This window comes from Thunnus maccoyii, chromosome 8 (assembly GCF_910596095.1).
Source record: "Thunnus maccoyii chromosome 8, fThuMac1.1, whole genome shotgun sequence".
In the NCBI taxonomy this organism is placed as follows: Eukaryota; Metazoa; Chordata; class Actinopteri; order Scombriformes; family Scombridae; genus Thunnus; species Thunnus maccoyii.
In genome coordinates, this window is record NC_056540.1 from 20,561,485 (window position 1) to 20,586,547 (window position 25,063).

Here is a 25,063-nt window from a genome sequence, read left to right on the forward strand (position 1 = left end):
ACACAAATTACAGTATACAGCATTGAACAGTATAACACAATTATAATAGATTTATAATATATATGAAGAATGTGATGAAGAGGACACTGAGCAGCTTCCAGGTGCCACCAGAACAGAACAGGACCTGAGCCACGTGAACTCCATCAACATGGAGACCTGGCCGGAGAAGAGACAAGAAAAGGCATTATTCATACAGGAGAGAGAGAAGGATAAAGGCATCATTCAGAGAGAGAGAGACATGAAGTGAGGCTGAACTGCTGCAGGATGATGAACCAGATCCAAAACTACAGGACATGGCACCAACAGCCAGGGAAGCAGAACGGTTCCAGGATGGATGCTGGTCCAGCAAGAGATACCTTAGAAACAAGAGAGGACAGGAGGAGAAAATAGGGAGAGATGAGTTAGGGGCACACAGCTCAGACACCCATGTGCTTGTGGAACAAACAAACAGAAGGTTAGAGAAATGCAATGGTTATCAGAACGGTTGTAATAATCAATAATTTTGTCAGCAGGACAGTGCTTAATGAACTCATTGAGACAGAAACCGACCTGCCGTGCAGTACAAGGTCGTGTTTCATATCATTGTGGTGTCAACTCAGCTTGCATTGGCTCTACTATCTCTGAACATCTACCTGTGTAAACTATACCTGAACATTTTCTGCACAAAACAGAAACAATATTAAGCATACACAATCATAAAGATATTTTCTCATCAGCATGAGTAACACTCTCAACTAATGGAAAACATCACATTACACCTTTAACTGTGTTCGTTGAATGACCTCGGCAGTCTAACCAGCCCTGTTGGCTAAGAAATATAATAAACTTCATTTTCCAGTCTACATCTCTACAGGCTCCCAGGTTTAACTTGGCTGGTTAACTGCCTGTATTCTAGCAATAATCTCACTCTTATACTCTCTGAACATAAATAACATTATCTACATGACACAGTAAAACGCTATTAACAAAACTGAACAAACTACTGTGGTGGGTGTAAACTAAACACTTCACAGGCTTTGTTGTATCGAAATGGCTGTTAATGCTGTCTATTAACACACATTAGACTGTGAATAACATATGCTAATCGCCAATGCTAATTGCTAGTGTGAAACGCTAATGCTTCCAGCACATACACATATCTAGGCCCCACATGTACATCCAAATCCACATTGTATGCACCTCCAAAGCAATGTCCACAACACTTACAGTACAGGTGTTCACTCTATTTTTTCACTATAACAGTCACATTATACTTTTCTTACCTGTGCAAAACATATTTAAAACAGTTGTCAGCATGTTATTCATATTATTGTGGCATTAGCTCAGCCTGCGGTCACTGTGACCGGAGTCCATCATGTATTTTCGAATTCAAGACTTGCTTTTTTCTGACTTGTGGTGAAAAGTTCACAGACTAGAGATCAGCTCTCACGGCCTCAGTCCTACCATCACTATTGTTATTGGAAATGGTAAACTGGCCCTTAATCAGCTGATCAGCTGTAATCATTGATTGATTGATCAGCATCTGTCCTGCCTTATTGTGTTAATGAACTTGACCAACGACCATGGTCAGATCAGGTGGCCAGTAAGATTTTAGGAGTGTCCGTGGCCACCGTGTTATTTTTTTTTCCACCAGCATTCTGCAAACACCCATCCCTACTCTGCCTCTGAATGGCCCTGACCCTGATATTCTTACCCTTACCCTAACCATCTCCCTACTCATGCCTAACCAATGAAGGCAACGGGCACTAGCCAATCAGAGGCAGGGTAGGTTGGGTCTTCGCAGAATGGGGGTAGGAAAAAAAAAGGCGTGGCCACCCCTTAAATCACCATTAGTCACTGCTCACTCTCAAAATTAAATTGAATAATCAGCGTTTGTTTTTTTAAGTCTCCAAAATGGATTGTGACTTTTGATACATGGTACGCATATGTTGACTATAATTTAAATATAATTTAATGATTAATCTAGAAGAAGGAGAAATTCCTAACTTTTATGTAGAATTTTAAGCAGACCTCATAATAAGCTCAATAAATATCAGTTCTTAGTCACTTACTGAAAAAACTACTTGTCACATAAGAAGAATTAAGTGATATGTGGTTTCTGAGCTCCAAGTGAAATGATAACTTTTAAGTGTATCCCCAGAGATCTGAGCCAGCTCTTATGAAAGTATTCCTATTATAGCAATGACAATGAAAGGTGTGTGGCAGTCTCTTTGGTCCAAAGCACTCACAGCCTCACAAATCCAGTGCACAAGTGACCACAGCTGCATTTCTGATCTGGTCACATCTCTCACAGGCCCGAAGCCCACCGTTTGTCAGTTGTGTCAGTTACTTGATGTCTGCAGACATGATGACTGCACTGCCTGACTAAGCGAGCTCTGCTTTTTTATTTAATTCCATCCACTTTCATTCATTTAAAAGCTGTCTTATAACACTGCATATGATGCACCTGGAAGTTAAGGTGCATTTTTATGCAATAGTATAACTAACATACAGTTTTTGCTCCCCTCTCACTCCCAATTTACATTTCTATCCTGTGGAGGAAGCAATGAGTGCCAAGGAGAAGGCGTTGTCTGTGTGCGACTTACACATGGTGTCTCACCAAACACAAAGAACTGGCCACAGTGTGGACTGTCAGCATATGTTGTTTATTTGGTAGTGTGCAAACCGTCTCGGTCGTGTGTGTGGTTATAACACATGCTGACATAATGCACATTCCTCAATGTGTGTGTAAAAAGCGCCCAATTGTAGATCCGATGCATATCTTCAAGCTGCGATACCTTTTTTTTATCTAGTTGACACAACTCAGTAATGAAATTTACAAAGTCAAAATCATCACAATATTCCCAGTATACGCACTGGATAAACCTTCAATGCAGCAAAAGTAACCTTAGTGAGGCTAGAAATGGCAGTACTGAAAGGTAAGTGAGATGAAAGGATAGATGAAAGGTGTGGTAAACCACTTTAAAGGACACTCCACAAGGGACAGTAACCAGGGAATGGAGAGCACTTAGCTCTTATCAGACATTACACTGATGTAAGACAGACTGCCCAGTCACTTCAAAAGTAAATGTAAATGCTCTGCTACTTAAAACTATTGTTTTTTTAAACTTATTGAGGCTGAGTTTTTTATTTTGCTATATTAGCATATAGCTTTTGCCCATTTGATTAGTAAAACTATTGCTATTCCCATTACTCTACATTTGGTTGTGTCCTCTGAGATATTTGAAAAGCAGCTCCTTCATTATTTCAAAATTTGCGATAGATTCATCACAAGTGCCATTATTTGGACCAAAATTTGATTATTTTTCTGGCATTATACCTATATTGAACAATTCACTGTAGAGAGTGACTGGAAGCATTGAAAGAGAAAGAGAGGATGACCTGCAAGAATTTTCCTCAGCCATCTTAGATCATTGAGCCACCACAGAGCCCCTAAAGCCATTTTTAAATTCGATATCATTTGCTCTTGACCATCTATGGCGTTATTTTTCTCAGTTGTCAAGCACCACTGTTCCACTTTAGAGAAAGGACAGAAGCAGTTTGCCAGTGTGGACACATCAACATTGATAAAGCTGTAGCTCTTAGAATTTTAGCCATCTAAATGCTATTACTGCACTATCAATTTTTTTGGCTGATGTTACAATTCTCCTTTCAACCTTCATAGCTGAGGAGTAAAGCTCAAAGCAAACAAAGTTCAAAATTCTCTCTCAAAATACAAATAGCATATTTTTTTTTCCAGATCTCAGTGTTTGAATTAAAAATGTATGTTTTGGGTCATGTTTGCTTGATTCACAGATGTCTCAGCCTATCACAGTTAGCCGTGCTGATCACTGCTTTTTGCTTCAGTAACTTCCAAAATGGCAGCAAACTCAAACTGAAGCTTCAAAATGTCCCTTTTGAAAGCCGAATGGCATTATGTAGCCACATTAATGTTTTATTACAGTCTGTGGTTTCATTCTTCTGTCTTCCTGTTTCTGTTTCCCCTCTGCTTCCACAGAGCCCCAGCTGAAGGGGATTGTGACGAAGCTGTACAGTCGACAAGGTTTCCACCTGCAGCTGCAGGCAGATGGAACCATTGATGGAACAAAGGAAGAAGACAATGGTTACAGTAAGTTTCTCTCTAATCTTTTGTTCCCTCCATTTTTTTTATCACACATATACTACCATGCTGTACTGCTGGTCAGTGGGCACCTTGAACCTTTACACTGTCAATTCCGTGTATGACTTGTATTAGCTATTCACCATTTATCTCCATTACATCTGCCATCAACTTTGTGTTGACTTGAACGCCGCATTCATGCCCCTTGGTGGAGTTTCAGAGACAGTGTAGGTTTGCTGTGCTTAGATTTGATAATAAATACTTCTATTTTTGAGTGCAGTCAAACAGCATCCAAACTGTTAAAAACTACTTACTTTTATATTTATTCACTCGTGCGGATAAACAGTCTTGATTCATTGCGTAAAAACAAACAAAAAAACTTCTTCTTTCCCAGTGAATCTCAACAAATTCAAAAAGCACTGCAGTGATGTGTAGCTGTTTAATTTTGTCAACTCAAAGTCATTCTAAAGCAACCTGAACACAAATAATGATTGACTTTTTACTTCCCTACACACTGCCTCTGTGGTGAGAGCCAGTTTTGTCTTATATATATTGATACATCCCTATCATTGCCACTACACCCACCAGCTCTTTGTTTTCTAATAGACAGATTAAAGAGGAGATCAATGTAGGAGTAACAGCACAGCCACTCGTCAAGTAACAATGCACTAGAAATGGACCACTTTATAATTAGACAGTGCAGTCAACACGACATGCTTTTGAAGATTAGAACAGTGCAGTGGTTAGTGACATATATGATATCACTTTGACTCCATACCAAAACAATATTGTTGAGAAAAAGAGCTGCATGGCACACTGAAACAGGTTTGATGTACTACTTACCTTGTTATTCAGACACTTAGCGGATGTAAACACTTCTAGAGCCTTTGAATTAGTGGCTCTGTATTCAATTAGTCCCTTTGCGGTGATGGCGTGTGTATCTTACATATAAATACTAGCTCTGCGCAAGTGGGATGTTATCTAAGCAGTGCAACACCTTGTAATTTGAGTAGACTTTGTTTCCTAAATGAAATAATAGCATAGTTAAAGGGAAACTTTTTAATATATGCAAATGAACAATATTTAACTTCCCTCCCTGTTGCCTGCACCCAGAACTCCCCACTGGCATCATTTGCTGGCAAAAGTCCGCCTGATGACGCGTTTTGCATCATCCAGCTGACTTTTGCTGGACTTTTGGAGATCTGCATTAGACTACAAACTATGTTTCCTCATTTTCAGTGGTGGTGCCTTCAAGGTAAAATGTGGGTCTCCCAAAGCGCACCCGTCTACCATGTTATGCAAGCAATAGGGAAAAGCAGACCCTAAAATATCATACTGCTAAATACTTTAAAATATCAGTATATTTGGTAGAATGCTACTTTCATGATATGAGGTTGGATATTGCACTGTTGAATCAGACACAGTCTGGAAGAGGAAGCTAAGCTAAGTTGCTAATTTTTTTCTGTGATTCATCCAGAAGAGCTCTAACACAACCAAACAACTAGCTTTACAATGTAATTTTAGAGCAGAGATCTGGCATCACTATTACAACTTATGAGGGTGAATATAGTGCTGTATTATCAGACAAAACAATATGGAGGACGAAGCAACCATGGGAGCTGTAACAAGGCCAGCTGAGAGAGAGGCGCTGCAGCTGGAGAGGCTGCTGCAGCATGACCACTGGCTGCTGCAGCATGACCACTGCCCGCTCGGTGAGGATTGTCAGGGAGAATGGAAACAGACTGAAAACTCTGCGCTGCAACAAACTTTGTGGTGCTTTGGTAAACCTAACTTTGTTTTCTGACTGTGTTACCTGTAACTTGCCGCTGCATCCAGCTTTGAGCGTAATCTGGTCCGATTTATTGTCGCACAAAATAGGTAAAAGAAATAGTGGTTAGGGTGAGAAACACCAGTATGATATATCCAGACTTGATGAGGAAAAACGTTTTGTAAATAAGCCTAAGTAAAGATATATAATGCTGCTCACTTTGTCTAACTGGCTAGTCGTAAGCACATCGTGAGTAGCTCACTGGAAGCTCACTGGACAAGAAGCGTGCAATCCATTCTGGTTGTTGTAGGATTAAGAGCGTTATGGGGAATCTACAGCCTTTTTCTCAGTTTTCTCTACTCATAGGGCTCCATTTCTACCACAGAGGTGACCTAGTTTTAAGAAATCATCATATTCCCGGCGTGAATTTTTCCTTTAAGCCCGAGTAGAAATCTCTGAAATGAAAATGTTATACACACACACACATATATACAGACAATATTATACTACACTTCAAACACCAACCACCGCACCCATTATGTCTGCATGGACTCACTTTCCTGTTGACTTACATAACAACTGTCCCGCATTGGCACCAAAATAGTTTTTGAAGAGAATATTAAAGAGTGCTGCTGAATAGGAAAAGGAGAAAGAGTGAAGCTCTTTGCACTGCTCCAAAAATAGCGTTGTTAGGCGCTGGGTGCGCTTGTCTCCATGGTGACGGAGAGCGCAGTCCTCTTGGAGCTACTGGTGTCTTGTGATGGTGGGAGAGGACCTACTCAAATGTGCACACACATGCACACACACACAAAACCAAGGATTTGATCTTTGCTACTGTAGCTTGCTGAGGCGACAGACTGGCTGTGGTAATAAAGGAGTTTGATATTTCTGTGACATTTTCATTAAGAAGGCAAACAATATCAGAAATAACAAATCCAAGTCTCGTAAATCCCAGTGATTTCCCTCCCATTTCACACAATATCAACCAAACTGTGAGGCCACTCCAAGTTCTTTAATTTGAAAAAAGATGTTCAAATTGCAATTCGTTCTCAATTTCCACTCTTGTCTTTGTAAACAGATTCAAAGGTTTGTTATAATGCCCAGTTTTCCAAATTTACTGTCAGCAAGAATGAAGATACAGCAGCTCCCAAAATCAGGCAAATAAATTGGGCACATCATCAAAATCATCTGATTTGTAGTTCATATACATGTAGGCTAATTTAATTGGCCACTGATTGTTTAACTACTATTTGTTTGAGTTTCAGAGGTTGACTCCTTTTGTAAATTTGCTTGTATCTATCATGTCTTTCCCTAAACATTGGACACTTTTCTGTGTTTCTAATTTAACCATAAAAGGAGTTGTCATCTTTTTTTCTAATAAACACAAAATGTGCTTTCTGTGTTTCCTCAGCATAAAGTAGTCTAAAAACAGTGTTATCCTTTCAGTCTTACATTATTTACTTAATTCAAGTCACTCTTCAAGTCACCCGATTTTCCTCGGCCAAAGAGCCACTGCATTTGAATTATAATCAGACCGCAGAAGTGTTGTGTAATGTTGTCACAACAGCTTACTTTTTAGCTCCAATACTATCTTGTGCTGTCATACTCAGGCTGCTCTAATTGCAGGCATTCTTCTCTCAGAATGAGTAAGAGATAGGATAAATGTTTAAAATGTGCTTAGCCATTGCTGGGAACCTTCAGGTTTATTGTCACACTGAATTGCTCATGACTCCTGGGCTGTTAGTGGGTGGAACTGAGACACGGAGACAGCCTGCAAGCAATCGTGAAAACTGTACCTCAGGCCTCCTCACCCTTCTTATTCATTGTGCCTCTCTGCACCAGGAAAGGTCTGTGAGTGGGTAGCAGCCCTGTCACCCTCTTCAGTGTGCTCAGGTGTTTCTAGGAGGCAGGAAGTAATTGAGTTTCCCCTCTTGAAAATCTCCATCAGTACACCGACTGGAAATCCTTCTGAAATGAAGTGGACTGCAGATGTGTACGTGTGCATTGTGGTGGGAGTATGAAGGGAGAAACCACAGTGAGCGAGGCAGAGTGAGAAAGGTGCAATTATATAGACAAGAACTGCTCATGCAGCAAGAATGTTTCAGGAGAGAAAAAAAAAATCTTCAAATCTAAAACCATGCTATACACAAGAAAAAAGGATACAAGATGTATTTACACAGATCCAAATTTTGTTTGGCATAGTAGTGAGGAAAGATTCCTTCTGAAAACACCACCTCACATCCCTGCTAGCTGGGTACACAGCAGAGACAAGATAGATCAATCAGAACAATGGTTGTGTCTGTAACCTGTAAGCATGAATTTCTGGCAAGAAATTGCTCAGCCTCTGCACTGCCGTGTTGAAGAACTCATCAGAAAGTAGCTAAAATTGTTAAAATGAATAAAAACTAGAGCTGTAACTCTTAGTTGATTAATCGGTTCATCAATCGCCAAAAAATCAATCTACAACTATTTTGATAATCAATGAAATAAAAAGTCTTTTTTAAGCAAAAATTCTCTTCTGCAATGTGTGGATTTGCAGCTTTTCTTTGTTTTATATCGTTAATAACTGAATATCTTTGGGGCTTTGACTGTTGGTTGGGCAAAACAAAACATTTGATGACATCACCTAGGACATGAAGAAAACATGATGACATTTATCAGTATTTTCTGACATTTTATAAACAAAATAATTAATTGAAAAAATAATCAGCAGATTAATAGATAATGAAAGTAATTGTTTGTTGCAGCCCTAACTAAAACAGCCCAGTTATGGCATGCTCTTTCCAAGTTCGTCTTCTCTGGGAGAACTGTGTACTCTTTATTTGTAATGATCACCTGATTTCTTTGGTCTCCCATGTCTTTAGTTTGAGACCCTCCAATCATTTGTTTAGAATTTTTTGGAAGCGATTTGTTGTGAACTTGTCATTATATAATTATGCACGTATACTAATAATAAGTATAGTTTGTATTAGGATTGACATAAGATGTTCTTAGTGCATCTGAGTGCAGAGAAGGTGCTGACACAACATTGCCTTTTGTTACCATAGTGATGGAATACAAATTTAGCATACAGATCTATCATTCGTTTGTCAGCTTTACGCATGCACAAGATTATTGTACAGTAAACCTAAAAATACTGCAGATACCAAGGTTGTAAATAGTAAGTCCTATCTGTTTGAGATATGCATTTTTCTGGCAGCATCTGTTGTACATAGCAGCCAAAGCAGGCATCACCAGATACTCTCCCAGAAAAGATAAACCAATCTGTCGTCAAGCTTGAGACTGGTGTGTCTTTCCTAGGGAGCCATCTTTTAATCAGTATACTGTTATATGGCTCTCACAAACCACTATATGTGTTTGAAAAGTGGTGCAATTTAGTGGGAGTTGAAGTTAGTTAACAAAGTAACTCAACCATATTGTACTTGAGAATTTAATTAAGGCAATTACACTGCAAAAACACTGCACCAGTAAGGAAAAGTCAGTTTCAGAAGAGAGCGTCTTTTATTTAATTACTTTATGGACACAAGTTCAGATTGTATAATGAATACGTAAAAAATGGTAAATGCTTAACATTGAGAACTCATGCTATTGGGTATTTTACTGCAGACTAGACTAAAGCACTATATGTTTGACAGTTGTTTTAGAAACGTTGCTTCTTGTAAATAGATTTGTGGGATCTTTACCTGTCCAAAATCCCAACATTCTTTTGTTGTAATTGATATACTAAGATTGTTATATTATTATAAATGTGTCACTTGGGACATGACAACAGAAATAAAAAACAGACGATTGTCTCAGAGAGAAATGGAAGACAGACAATCAGAACAAGTGAATCTGGGACTTAAATGCGTTTCCCATTGAAACAAGTATACTGTATGCTCACAATGCCTGTTTACTCTACCAAGTATTATGCATTCCTATCACTGTTGTTTACAATGAAAGCCCAGAGGGAATGGTAAATGTAAATGGATTGTATTTACAGTACTGTCTATAGCAATTTTCTACCTTAGCAGACAAAGTGCTTCTCATTCACCTCTTCACATACACACTGACACACTGATGGCGGCAGAGCTGACGTGCATGGCGCGGTCCTGACTATCGGCTGCAATCAGGGTTCAGTGTCTTGCTCAAGGACACTTTGACATGTAGACAGGAGGAGGCAGGAATTGCACCACCAATTGAACCACCAACCCTACAATTACATAGTGCACGAGCCACAACCACCCCATGAATCAGGACGTCTGCAGTGTTAAAGTGATGCAGGCAGATGAAATAGACCATCACAAAGCCTCTATAGTGCACTTAGCTCAAAGGAGATGCAGATAGGGATCTACAAAGTGGTGGAAAAGAGGACTTATAGTAAGGGCACACTATGACTCACAACTCAACTGATATGAGAATGCAAGTTTAATATTGTCTATATACAGTATATATAATGTGTCTAAACCCTGGCAGTCCCTATCCCAATGTGTCTCAACAAGCAAGAGGGAAATATCAGAAGAATGTTATCATTCTCCTGTGGATTCTAATTTATTTGGTTTTATCAAAGGGGTAAAACAAAAAATCCACAGCAGTGGTGATAGCATCACTGTTTGGGATGCCATCACCACATGGCCCATGGGTTCCCTGCCAGCATCTTATGATACCCACGTACACAATACTCATATACAGTACAGGCTGACATTAATTAGGTAGAGGTGTACCTCATTGACCAGCTGGGCTGCTGTGGCTCTCTCAGCCTCACGACTTGCACTCAGCCCCACTGGTCACAACCTGGTTTATATATGTGTGTTCTACAGAGTGAACAGAGGTGTGCAAGTGCATCCTGTTTTGCTGTGTGAATGGAGAGGCAACAAAACAACAATGCAACAACACAGCTAAAACAACTACCTCATACATTTGGGTAGTGATACCATTTATTTAAGCAAGCAGAATTTTATCAGTTAAATCGAATTTGCAAACATGCCACTAAATGTTTTGTCCTCTTTGCTGTATTTTGACCATGGAAACTGATGGCATTCAATGCCGTAATGCTGTGTCACATCAGGTCCATAGAGCAGCATTGTCAGATAACAGCATCACAACTTACATTTAGCTATACAATTTTAATTTGTCTTTATATACAATCTTTAATCTCTAAAAATTTTACATATTGTGTTTGTAATACTTAGGCTTAACTTTATACAGCCTGTGATTTCAGTTCATTTGTGTGAATATAAAACATTATAAGATGCATCAAGTCAACTTTTTCTTTGCTTCTATCTCTTGTTTCTGATTTTGTTTTTTGACAAAAAAACAAAAGCAGTGTTAATTTTGCAACTTTCGTTGTTGAACATTTCTCAGATGCTTCATATCATATGTTTCACATCTATTACAATCAATAAACAAATAAGAAATTATGGTAGCTGTGTATAAATACAGTATGTTTAGAATTTCTTTTATTCATTGCCTCATTCTTTTGTTTTAGTGTTTAACTGAGGTGAAAATATATCCTTTAACTTTTGTCTCTGTCTCTCTTTGTCTCTTTCCAGCCATGTTCAACCTTATTCCAGTGGGGCTGCGAGTGGTGGCCATCCAGGGGGTGCAGACCAAACTCTATCTGGCTATGAACAGTGAGGGCTATCTGTACACATCAGTAAGTGTCTCACTTAATACATTTATGAATATATGTGTGCATGTGTGTATAGGATGGGGTCCCAGGCTCTATGGTAGGCACTGATCTATCCAGCTCTATGCAGACAGAATGTCGGGTCTCAGTTACTATGGTGACATGAGCACTGGGAAGAAGCACAACAAAAACATGTGAAGGAGAAGATAGATCTTTAAAAGAAAAACAATTATTTTGTGTTATATGATATTCACTTCTTGTTTTTATTTCTATTATTTGTGGAAATGGGTAACTCACTCTTACCGTGCCCACTTAGACACAACATCATCCAAAGCCCGATGAAAGAACGGCATCATTTTCTGATATAATTCAGTGTCAATAGAAAGTTCAAGGATTGTGTAAGCAGGCGGAGCAGTGTCATATCCGATTGTGGCAGCTGGCTCTTCATCTTTGATTAAATGTGCAAGGTTATGAATAATTCAGTTGCAGGCCGAACGATGTTCCTGTTCATCTCCCTCCCAAATGCCACCATCGCATTGTGTGGCAGGCGTCACTGAGGAGACTGACAGGCTGGTGGATTGTGCACCCAGAGGGCATTCACACACATACACTGTTGGCAGACAATCCACATAGTCAAATTAGTAAAGATTGTTCTGTATGGTTAAAGGTCTCAGTAGGCAGGGAAAATCCTGATTGATAGAAACAAGCTTAGAAACAGCAAAGAAAACCTAATGATCTTGTAGCTTTTTATTCTGCAGCTGCTGCTGACATATTATCTATTACAGACTTGGCAGTAATGTGTTGAAGGATGAAAATTGGCCCTCTGGCCTCTCTGTCCCCTGGTCTCACTCTCTCATACACACACACACACACACGCAAACACACAAATACATTAATGAACATGGTTGATAAGGTACTAGAAAGCTGGTAACCGATCAGCTGCCACTGACAGTTAAGCATGAAAATTGCATGAACTAGCACGATGCCGTTCAATTGCAATGTTGCCAACATTAATAACTAAAATTTATTTGACAGTAATAAATGTAAATAAAAGACTGATATCACCCAGTGCAGATACATAATCGCTGTAACAAATCACTTCAAATCACTGTATCACTGTAATGATAACAGTGTTTATATTTCAGCCCAGCACATGCTGTAGGCCAAGCCTTGAGTGACTGTGTCAATACCCTCAGGTTCCATCTGACTCTGGCTGAGTTTCAGACATCTAACTGAATCCATATCAGCTTTGAGAGTACTGTTCTGTTGTTTAGGCTATGCTCAGACCTTCCTATGGAGGAATAACAAAGTGATTATTTCTGTCAAGGGATCAACAACATTTGTCAACATGTACATAAATATATTCCAATACTTGTTACATAAAATATCTAGCATATTTTTAAGTCCCCCTCAATTTAAAAATATGTTTTACTTCAGTTGGATGTTTGCGCTTCACTATTCAGAAGGATATAGTTTGACACTAGAAGGCTGTTTTCACATTCAACTGCTGACAGACGAATGTTTCTCTGCGCTCACCGAAAAAACTTTAAGACCTACAAGCATGATATGTGACATCACAACTAGTTTGGAAACAGATTCTGGATGTTTTAATGATGGAGAAGGAGTAGATGTAATTTTAACGATGTGATGACGAAGATAATCTGATTTTTTGATGTGGAAAAACCACAGACACAAATTATTATTCAAAGTAGAGTGCTTTATATTAATCTTAAAACATGTCTGGAGGGGATCGTTAAACATATCCAATACTAAATGTTATATTTTCAATTTGAAGACCAATAGTTTTGCAGTTAAAAGAGTGAAGGTTTATTTATCAATATGAACACAGAAAAATAATCAGCCTGAAAAAAAATCTGAGAACGACTGTGTTGTTTTACCTGTCGTTCAGCAGGTAATAGTAAGTAAAACCAATTTAACTGCTGTCCATAGCAATGTAAAGGTCTTTCCAAATATATTTTAATAATTTAATCAATCCATCTAATTTCTAGTCAACAATTATGTTTAGAAAAAGAGATCTCATTCCATGTACAGTAGTATTTGTAAGACCAAAAGAATGACAACATAATCACTATAGCATGTTGTGAATGTTGTATGGTCTGCCTATAATTACATTTTAATGAGCGCTGGCAATTGTTTGACAACATATCCATGGGGGCTGCCCCAGCTAAGCATGCCTTGGGGGAATATACAGAAATAATTGAAATAAAACATACTCCTTCGACCCCTTCCCCCACACACATTCATATGCTGTATTTAACATTGCTCCCCAGCAGTCCACAGCTCCCAGTGAGTGATTTTAATGATATGAGCTTGGCTGTCAGTAATTAAGCATATGCAGCAAGCTGTAAGATTAATTTGATAAAGATGGATCCTGCTGGCAAAGGCTCTATAAACATTAGCAGCAGTAGAAGTATTGGCCTATTTCTGAACTGCCTTTTGCAGCCTACGTTTTAGGAAAAAAGTGGACGGCCAACTGCTTACGACAACCTTAGAACAGCACAATATGCTTGCTAAATTTTAGTCTTGTTTCCATCTGTTGCACTTCAATGTAACAGCTCTTCTCAGAGTCTTCAGTGAAATCTTGATGCACAATGATGCAAGAGAATAATCTTTTACTGTACTGTAGAATCTAAGTGTGTACCTTTTCACACTAATGCAGTGTTTAGTTATCTCTGGACCAGCCCAGAAGTGCTTCTTGTCCTGCCTCACTGACAGTTTTCAGTTGCTGTCATTAACAATGCATTCTCATGTGCAACTCTGTCTTATTGTGTACCCCAAGGTTCTGTCCCGGGTCCTATTTTCTTTGCCTTGTAATAGCTTCCCCTTTTGAAGATAACAAGCAGTTTTAAAGGTATATCTTATCACTGCTATGCAAGTGAGACAGGGAAAGATTCATGCATTTATTTATTGTTGTAAGGGCCACACAAATTGTAAAACAAATGCACCTTTCTGCCATCCAAGGAAGAAAAAAAGTGGTAGCGTGTCTTGCTCCGCTCACTGTGGCAAACCTGTTGATAAACACTGCAGCATAAAGTTGTGAAAATTCCATGGAGTTGAGGTGGTTGTCCGGTTTAGCTAGTTATCTGAGTTAACTACTTATGCTGATGCTAAACTAGTGTCTTCAACAGAGGCAGCAAACATCTGAGTGTCAGACAGAAGAGAGCAGTGCCAGAGTCCAGACAACCAGGGCTGTAATTACACATGCTTCAACTAAATCAGCACAAAAGTGTTGAACTGTATAAATGACACTCCACTGCTTTCATTATACATGCATACATGCGGTGGCAGTAGGCCCAAATGTTGAAAGATTTCATGGACTGATAAAGTCAGTGTGACAGTATTTGTGCGTCTGTTCCAGTTGAGTAGCTGTTTCCAGCTGGACAAACGTTAGCTACAGTCAACAACACACATCACTCCATCATGTAGATCAGGTATGCGCATTATTTAATATAAAATCAGACTGAAGTCCATTGTGGGGAGATTGGGGTAACCTATTTTACATTTATTAGATAACATTATGGATTATTTACTGTTGAAGGCTACAGCACTTTTGATTAATTGTTAATTCATTGTTAGATGTGTCCAACACACCTAGTCTGATCTAATTGATGTTCTTTAATGAGGCCTGGAAATTGCGCAGCTGTTTTATGTGTTTAATACTTTGGATTTTGTCTAGCCAGTCGTTGAACAGCAACAGACGGGAGAGGGAGCTCTTCAATTTTAAATTAAGTCCATATTTTGTGTTATTTAATTTATCATTCAACTAACTTTGTGTTTATCTGTTCTTTGAACTCCTAATGTACACTGATTTTGTGTCGAACATAGGTCACGTCAGTGACTAAAACAGTTTTATTATTGAAAAACGTCCACCGTATTACATGAATTATTAATGATTAATTGATAATCAATTGTTAACACAGCCGACTATCAATTAAGGAAATCGCTTAAAATTTGCATCCCTAATCTAAACAATACCTAACTGTACTTGCAAGCACTGAATCTGTTCTTTATTCTGTTTATCCCTGTGTTTTTGTGATGTATAAATGTGTGAAAGTTTAGTCAAATAGTGCAAGACATAAAAGCTACGATCTAAAAACAATACTTCTAGCTGCACATATCATCTATGCTGTTTTAAACACCAGCACCCATGTGAAATACATCTTGTAGGTGTGTTAAATTGGAATAATGCAGTTGGGGGATGGGTTGTAGAGCTTTCTGTTTCAGCTATATTAGAGAGGGAATTGAATTGAATGTGTAGCTGGCTGCCTAATAGCCCCTGTCTTGCTGGAATTGCTGCTATGGTAAAGTGCTGCCTTAAAGCCACACATTAAGCCAGCCAATAGCAGGTCAGTATTGCAGGGAGATTCCCAATCAACAGTGGAGAGACAACAGATGACGTAGTCTGGGTGGGGGAATGGAGCACTGCTACGGGGATCTGGATATCTTCCAATATTGTACACGTGTGCGTAAGTGAATGCATGAATGGAGATGTGAATAAATACATACTGTACAGTATACAGTAATGTAATAAATAGGATGCATATGATATACATATATACTCTACATTATACATTTATGTATGTTTGGGTTTAATCTGATGTTATGTATTTCTTTTGATAGCATTATTTTAAATGGCTTTTAGAGTGTAGAATGAGTTGACTCACATATGCATCTGGTGCATGTGCATCTGTTTGTACATAACTGCCTGTTCTGTACATATAGCAATGGAGAACATACACCGAGAAAAAGAGGCCGTGAGAGAGTGAGAGAAATGAGGAGTGTGAAAAAGAGTGCACATGTGTGGGTGAGGCAGAATGCACCAGTGAAAATATATTCATCCATATTCAGCATCAATGTGTGGGAGAGGAAGAACCAATTAATATGTATTTTACTTTACTATCCTATATTTCCCTGATTGCCCTTCCACTTTTGCAAACTTAACATCAGAAATGTTGTTTATTCTACACAGCAATCCACAAAAAAAAAACATAATCTAAAATAATCCGTAACAACATACAGTTACTACCCCAATCCTGAGAATATTTCTACTGAGTCTGGAAAAAAAGTAATATAAGCTTTCTTTATATGTTTTCAGATCTTCGTGTATATTTTTAGACACTGAGCTAAGTGGTGTCCACATATCTCATGAGGTGCCTTTGAAGTGGTGTTATTAATTTTCCTGGTGGGTCATATTTGAATTAGTGTGAGTCACTGAGGCTCCAGTTGAGTCTCGTCTAGACTGCTCTGTGTGAGTGTTAGTAACGCTGAGAGTTCAGAGCTCTTTGGGTGGAGATATTTATCAGTTTAGCATTGAGGTTTACAGGTCCTTTGTATGTAAAATGCCTGTTAAAGGGTTCCTGAGCAAGACATCCAACCCTTCACACAGTTACTCATTTATAAGGTACTGCGCCAGCTGTCTAAAATGAGAAGAAAGGTAATCTGAATAATGTACAGGAGAAGATAAAAGTATGGCTATGGTGAGGTAAAAAGAAAAGAATGTGAGACTCGCATTAAATCCTCCTTGCTTCAGGAGAGTCATTGAAACCTTGTAGAAGAGATGCAGAGAGCATATTTTATTCTTGAGAGTACAATAATAAAATATCATTCTTTGTATGTTTGTAGAATAAAGATTAAGAGAAAAATACGGACAGAAAGCCAGCAAATAAGTGTGTATATCATGTGCGAGTACTTGTGTATTTTAATTTTAGTACACTCTTGTTAGATATGTAGTTGGCTCACACCCATGCCTTTTCAACCATTTAGCAAGCACAATGCCTTTGGTAAATAACCAATGCTGTAAGGTTTCACTCCATTGAGCTGTGTCATTAACTGGTTTGTGTTTTGTGTGTATGTGTGTGTGCTACTGGCTTGAACGTGTACCCTGTGTGGGTGTGTCTATTTGTATTTGGTATTTGTAAGGCTCTTTTCCACTAGCTTAAAGCTCTCCAATTTATTCCCAAACAAATGAACGCTATGAGTGTACTTTATCTTTAACTAAAGGTGCTTTTTAATCCACTTCCACCAAGCTGAAAAGACCAGGACGCTGAAAAGCCGGATTTAGCAAGATTTGGCTTCACTGCCCAGCCGTAGCATTAGCTTTTGTGAGTCTCACAAGCATTGATGGCCGCAAAGAAACTAGAACAGCACTCAGCCCTGATTCCATTGGCATAATTGGTGTCATTTTAGTTTCGATATGGCAGCTGAATACACATGGGGCAGTGTGCAGCATTGATTTGGCTTGTCTTGTAAAAAAATCCAGCCAATATATTTACAGAGGAGATCGGATCCATTATGCTAGTATTTTTCCTGCTGCTGATTGGATCAGGAAAACATTATTGGTCAGTAATTACTCCCCTGAAGCCAACAGAATGATGCTTGCGAGTGCATCATAATTGATAGTGTTTTCTTGACATGACTGCCGTGCTAATGGAATATTCATTTTACAGTTACCCATACCACTGCTGCTGAATTGTGTAATTGTGTGCTAGAGTACAAGAGGTTTCCCAGATGGGCAGTGTGTGTCTGTCTGTGTGTGTTTGTGCATGTCCGTTTTACATTCATGGATATTAAAAATGTGCAGGGGAACATCCTTCAGTGCGTTACGCTCAACACTTGCATCAGCCTTTAAACGTGTCCTCCTCTAGGCAGTTATTGGATCGCAAAGAGCTTAGGCAATACTGCCATAACTTCAGCCAGGATTCCCCCTTGTTGTAAAACTCAACACCCTTCTCAATATCTCCCTGCCCTTTTTCCCACGAGATAAAACTCACTTCATTTAGAAAGACATGTATACATGAATTTCTGTCTAAGAAATTTTTGTATGCAAGAACAGGAATTATAGGGAGGTGAGACACTTACAGTGGAGATGTCTTATACATATTTACAGGCGTGTTTACATGTACAGCTGCATGTGAAAAATTTCTACTGAAATGAGATTTGCATGCCTGTCACTACAGAGACTTTCAAAAGAGGAGGGGTGATGAGAAGGAAGGATTTCTTAGGCGAATGTTTTGGGGTCTTAACCTAATTTAAGCTCAAACTGTGATGATTAAAAAATCATTCCTGATATCCTGATAAATATTCATGTATTTTTCTTGAGTTGCACTGATTTTTGTGAGGTACTCTTTGTACGAATACCAATGAACCTCAAAGGGCAAGAGGAGGCAAAAGTAGATGTTACCGTTGGCACTGCATTATATTTAAAAAATGAAGCTGGTGTAGTACATGAAAGGGAAGCCCTGAAGCTTCCAATCCTCTTTTTCTCTTGTTTACCAATCCTACAAGTCCTACAGCATAGCTTAAGGCAGCAAGGTCTATAAAGTTAAATGAAAACACTGCTCATCCCTTCGCAGATGTTTCCAAAAAGAAGAATGAACAGGGATGTTATGTGAGATTTGTCTATTCCACTCCTATAAAATGTGGAGAAATGTATCACATACCTCCCAGCAACAAGACTATAAAACACAATTTTTTGTTCAACAGTGGTATGTATGCAGCTCATCTAAATCTTAATCGTATCAAATGCACTAGAGCCATTTTCCTTCAGCCTAAACGGTTTTGTATGAAAGGGGCACAGCTTCCAACTGAATATATAAGAGAATGCTGTAATAATTTTAGCTTTTACAAAAAAATACTTGCCTGGACATTGTGTTAGTGAGGTTGCCAGCTGTGCATCATTCGGACAAGGACTTGTCATATTTCAAAGAAAAGCCTGTGTAGTGTAATGGGATCATTAAAAGTCCATTTAGCCAAACCACCATACAGACATTGGGGGAGGGAAATGACACGCCTGATATTATTCCTATGCAGATAGTGTCCTGCTTTTTATTTTTAAAGTGATTTCCCCTCGCTCCATCTGGCACTGGAGTCATGATTTAAGTGATGTGAGATTTTTTCACTAGGAGATTGGTTTCAGTGAACAATAGATATGCTATTGACTGAAGGAGACGCGACTGGAGCCCATTCAGAAGAATGTGAATGTTTCTGTCTATCACAGCCCTGATAGAATAGAAATGGGGATCCCCTGCCATTTTGGCCCTTACTTGTGTCAGTCTGAGCGAGACTGTTGTCCATAGACCCACTCCGATACAGCAGTACCGGCCAGCAGCCTCTTCTCCATCTTGGCACGAGATGTGCCTGTATCTGTCTGTATGGGTCTGTTTATCAATAGACTCTTAGTCTTCTCCAGGGTGAGTGTAACCAGCCAAATCCACATAAGCTCATTATTAGAGGTAGAACAGAACTCCTGGCTCGAGAGCTGAGCAACCCATTATTTAGCTTCCAATTGCTGCTCGTGCATAACTGAGATGGATGCCGCCCAGCCTTTCGAAGACTACTGCTGCTAATCGAGCTGACCAGAAGAACAGAGAGTCAGAAAGCAAGAAAGAAAGAAGACATGGGCATGGTATTGAAAGAGTTGAACAGTCAAGAAATTAACAATGTACAAGAAAGACCAAGAAAGCAATGGAAGACAAAATATTATAAATAAAATCTGATTTTTATAATTAGATAGAGAGTGAGGTGGGAGAAAGAAATCGAATATTCCTTTAGACAAAAGCTTAGAACTAACATCAAGTTCAATTTGAGGCCAAATAAGTAAAGCACAGCATGAAAATTTTGTTGATTCTCCTTTTTCCTGCAACACTTTGAAGTGTTTGTCTTCTTGATGTTTGCACAAATTATTTGTATACTTATACTTATATATATTTATATAGTCCAGGTTATCAGTGTAATATCTGAAGAACACAGCCATACCGTAGCTTACCACTAAAGATCTCACAGACCACATTTAACATCTAAGGCTCAACTGACTTTCTTTGAATAATGCCATAATTTGAGGGATAGTGATATTTTATCCTTGACAACAGACTGGACTGGAAGGGCAATACTGAGTTGCCTATGGGAAGGTCCAAGGCAGTCCTTATTTTTTGAGGTCCTTTGAAATCGTTGAAATCTTTTACCACTCTGTTGTTGTGAGTGCAATATTGCAGCAATCTGCTAGTGCAGAAACATCAGAGCTGGCGATGCAAGCGAAGTGGATACACTGATCAAAAACACTTGGACAGTGCTGGAACTACTCGAGAGCTGTTAACAGTTTGGAGAGGAGGATGCTGTGCAAACTGCTGTCTGTCACAGAAAATGTCTTGCATCCCCTCCAAGATCTAGTAGGAAAACAACAGAAACCTTTCAATAGTATACTTATTTTGCTTTTATTATTTTGCTTAAGGAGTCACATAGGCCCTTTAATAGGTTGTATACTTATACCTTCATAAACATAAAAAAGGAAACACTTTCTGTTAAATACTGCATTGGTCCAAGTATAAGATTTTTTTTCTGGAATAATAGATAGATATATAGATAATTTTGTGTTCACAACATCAGATATTCTTTTTTAATGAAGAGAGTGCTGGTGTTGCATTAAGGGTTACTTGTATGTTGGTAGGCTGGCAAGTGTCTTCAAGTCTGTTTATAGTGTCTTTTAGAGTCTGGCAGTCCTAAAAGTGTTTTGTTTAACCTGCAGGAGTTTGTGAAGGCTCATAGAACAAGTTTTCTGCCATGGAGGAAATAAATTCATGATGAATGAACATGAAAGTGTCCAAAGTGTCTTTTGACGCCTTTTACTGCAGAAAAGGATCATGAACTGAATCATCTGTCAAACAACCAAGAATTACTGCTGTCACAGATGACGAGGAGCTCACAAAGACAAAGAGATCCAAGGATAAGAACGCTCTTCTCTTTGGTTTAATAGTATTTCAGGGAAACTCTCCCAACAGGACCAGTGTAAAAGTGTGTTGTACCTTCAATGGGTCCTTGAAGATGAGGTGTTGGAAAAGGTAGTGTCGTCTTATAATTAGGTTCAACTTATATTTAGCCAATACAATACATAAAGGAATAGAAAAGACTTGACTGGAAGATAGACACTTGATTTGGCAAACTACTGACTACTGCCATCTCATTATAGCTTTAGCTGAACTCAGTTGAATTTTTTTTCTCCATAACTTACTGTATGCTGTATATAGTGATTTGCCAAATATATTACTGTTGGTTCATGTGCCATTTTACTGCTAAACACATTTCTATTTACACTGTATCCTCACAGCAGGGGGTAACAGCTGGATAGCCATCCTGAACCTCAATAGAGCTGCATGTCATGGTAAACTGATGGATTAGTGTCTTTCCAACATAGTTTAGGAGAGTTTTGTTACATTCCAGATTTTTAATCTAATAGATAGCAGCCTCAATTTCTACTGCTCCTCATTGAAAGCCCAGTAGTTCATGGGCTCTAATAGGGTTGCTTACACCATAATATATATTTGACATCAGACTCAACACTGTTGGCAATAGAAAATTTTGTTAGTAATTTGTTTCATTTGTTTTTTTGTTTTTTCATTTTGCATCATATTCTCAAGGTGTGGAATCTGTAGTCATTATCAGTTTAGTGCTTAAATTGTAGTGCTAGCACTATTATCAGTTAGGCATTAGGAGTTCTTGATATACATCTTATCTCTGCTTCACTCATCTTATGGAGCATCCGAGTGAGACAGAGAAATCCACCTGCCTACTGCTGCAGAGAGCAGGTATCCAGCCTAGCTTGGAACACAAATGGCAGCATTAGTGAGTGGGAAGCCAGTCAGGGACCATGTTATTGTCATTGTACTAGTGATTACTACTGGTTAGCACCTGTGTGGACAAGTGTAAAACTATGTGTGTACTTATGTTAGCTCAGTAAGACAAAATATGTCTTTGGTACAAACAATGATTACAATCCTAGCCCAGAACCTCAGAGGTTAAGAAATACATGTTGTCATTTTACTTAACTAGTCTGTCAGCCTTTTTGTCTTTACGGTTTAAGGGCTCTTATGTCTGAAACTAAAGCTGTTTGCAGCTCTAATTTCTTAGTGAACCGTAACACTGCATGCTCCCAGTTGATTCTGCAGCCCTCCTGGTGGGCTTAGCATTTATTCAAATAGAGTGTTCGGTACCCCTGTGAAGTTGCAGCTTAACTGATAACTAGAGCTGAGCCAACAGGATGTATCCCATTGAGGTGATATGTCACAAGCTTCCTGTGACTTCCGCTTTGTTTCTGTCAGAGATTATTGTATGGTGTAGTCCCTGTAAAGGTAAGATCAGCAAGAGGGGATGATGAATGGGCGTGGTTGTCAGTTATTGTAGGTAGGGCTGGGATTTGTCTCAAATGGTATCTGTAGCTGGGTGTGACAGGAGGTGCGATTCTATATGGTAGTTCTTTTAACAAGTTCAACAAGTGATCATATTCCAAACCATTACAGCTCACTACTTTTGCATTACATAGCTTTTGTTTGTTTTAGCTATATTGTATACAAAAGCTTTGACAGCTGAGCAAAGCACATTATCAGACTTGAACCTCATTCAGTCTTTTGAAGTCCTTTTAAGTGCTGCACATGAAGAGCGACAGCGTTGAACTGCCAGGCTATTATAGATGACCTCCTGTCTGGTAGTGACATGTTGTTTGTCATGATCTCACAGCGGGACTTAGGTCATGGTGAGCCCTGGGGACACGTCATTACTCTCACCAATGACACCTACCCTCGCGGTGTTTTTTGATTAATTAATTGAAAAAACACTGCATAGGTGGATGTCACCAATTAAAAAACACCAAGTGGTGTTTTTTACCTGGGATAGGAGTGATCCTGGGTAGACCTGTCTCAGTCTGACTGAGGCATTCATCCATCTCCTTCTGAGAAAGTCACTTTGTAGTACCCATTGTGAATTTGACCCATTGGTTTTGCAAACTGTCTATGTATATGTGAACTTGAGCGTTAAGGTGTTGGCTTTAGAATTAAAGAAGTGTGCAGTGTTTGCATATGTGTATTTTCATTTGCAAAGTGCCATAAGAATTCATTGCTCGCTAGCTTTGGTTGTCTTAAGTTGCCTTTCCCTCATGCACTGTCCCTCGATCTCTCTCAGGGGGAATTGTCTTCTAACTGATTAGACTCTGTTCTGTAGACTCACTGCCCAAGCAGCTCCACAAATTGGACAAACACACAATCAAACACCTAAGCGCACGCACACACACACACACACACACACACACACACACACACACACACACACACACACACACAAAGACACAGACACACACGCACACACATACATCCATGCCCACGAACACTCACAAAATCTTGCCACAGGGGAAATAAACCTCAGCCACCCTGTTGTAGCATTAATGGCCAAATCCTATATAGGCACTGGATTCTAAACCAAACAGAGAGGGGGGAGAGAACTCTTGCACAGTATGGAGTCCAGAAGATGAGCAGCAAAGTCAATGTCTCAAAGAAGTCTCCCTTATCTCTCTCACTAATGAACTGGCTGTGGGAAGTACATGGATAATGTTGAAAGACAGGTGGAGAAAACATACACACCCTCCATACACTACCCAAGTGCACATAAACCTATTAAAGCCACCTTGTGAAAGCATCTCAGTCATTCTTTGTAATTTACAAAGGTCAGTGCTTAAATATATCGTTTATTACTTAGATACATAGTAATAAACTATCATGTCCAATAAAATCTTAAATACAGCAGACAATACTCTGAAAGATAATGAAGTGCCCATACATAATTAACAGCTAGGAGCAAAATGAGAATATACTCTTCATCTTGCCTGTATATTTTATTAATGCTCCTCTGTATCTGTCATATCACTGTTATCTATGCCACAAAGTGCTACATTATTTACTACAGTAAATGGAATGAATAGATTTAGAAGATTCTCAAGAGAAAAAAAATTAAAGCAGGGGCTTAAGACTTGAGATAGCTCCTTCGCTCTTTCTATGCCCGAGTGCGTGTTGGATGTGTAGCGCAGCGTACCGTGATTAAGTTGCATTCTCAAGTAATGAACTATTGTATTTCAGCTGCTTCTGTTCATAACAGGATGTCAACAACTCTTGAATTACTGTCCAACAACTACTATACATTGTATCTGTATCTCCTTTCTCCCCCCCCAGGAACACTTTACACCAGAGTGCAAATTCAAGGAGTCGGTGTTCGAGAACTATTATGTGACATACTCCTCCATGATATACCGGCAGCAGCAGTCAGGCAGGGGCTGGTACCTCGGTCTGAACAAGGAAGGAGAAATCATGAAGGGGAACCATGTCAAGAAGAACAAGCCAGCAGCCCATTTCCTTCCCAAACCTCTAAAAGGTGAGCCTGCCCAGAGCCTCTTTTACATTTTACTGTTAAACATTAAGGACAATGCCAAGCTTGGCATTAGGGCTAAAGTTCCCCTAACTACATAATTTTAAGGCTGCCCCTTGAAAGTCGATGACTCGAATCATCTGTCAGAGACCTCTCAGTCGACGGAGATTGTTCAAGTCAAGCAGTTGTTTTGTCAGTCAGTGTGCATTACAATAACCAGATAAAACCGATAAAAGCTTACAAAAATTCAGAGGGATAATATTTCAATGAGGAATTCTAAATAAGGGGAAACATAAACATATTCATATTCATATTCATATTCTAGCAAGGTTAGCTGGCACGCTTACTAAAAATAATAAATGCTAAAAAAATAATTCCAATCTTCGAT

At 39.0% G+C, this 25,063-nt stretch overlaps 1 protein-coding gene across 6 annotated transcripts in view; it reads left to right on the forward strand.

Annotated features, from left to right (window-relative positions):
- fgf13a (fibroblast growth factor 13a) overlaps positions 1-25,063 on the forward strand; it is a 117,501-nt gene that overhangs the window by 87,054 nt on the left and 5,384 nt on the right. For all 6 annotated transcript variants that reach the window (XM_042418791.1, XM_042418793.1, XM_042418790.1 and 3 more), the window contains 3 exons: positions 3,998-4,108; positions 11,399-11,502; positions 24,483-24,681. In XM_042418791.1, coding sequence (XP_042274725.1) covers positions 3,998-4,108; positions 11,399-11,502; positions 24,483-24,681 — 414 coding nt within the window. The remainder of the gene's footprint in view (positions 1-3,997; positions 4,109-11,398; positions 11,503-24,482; positions 24,682-25,063) is intronic.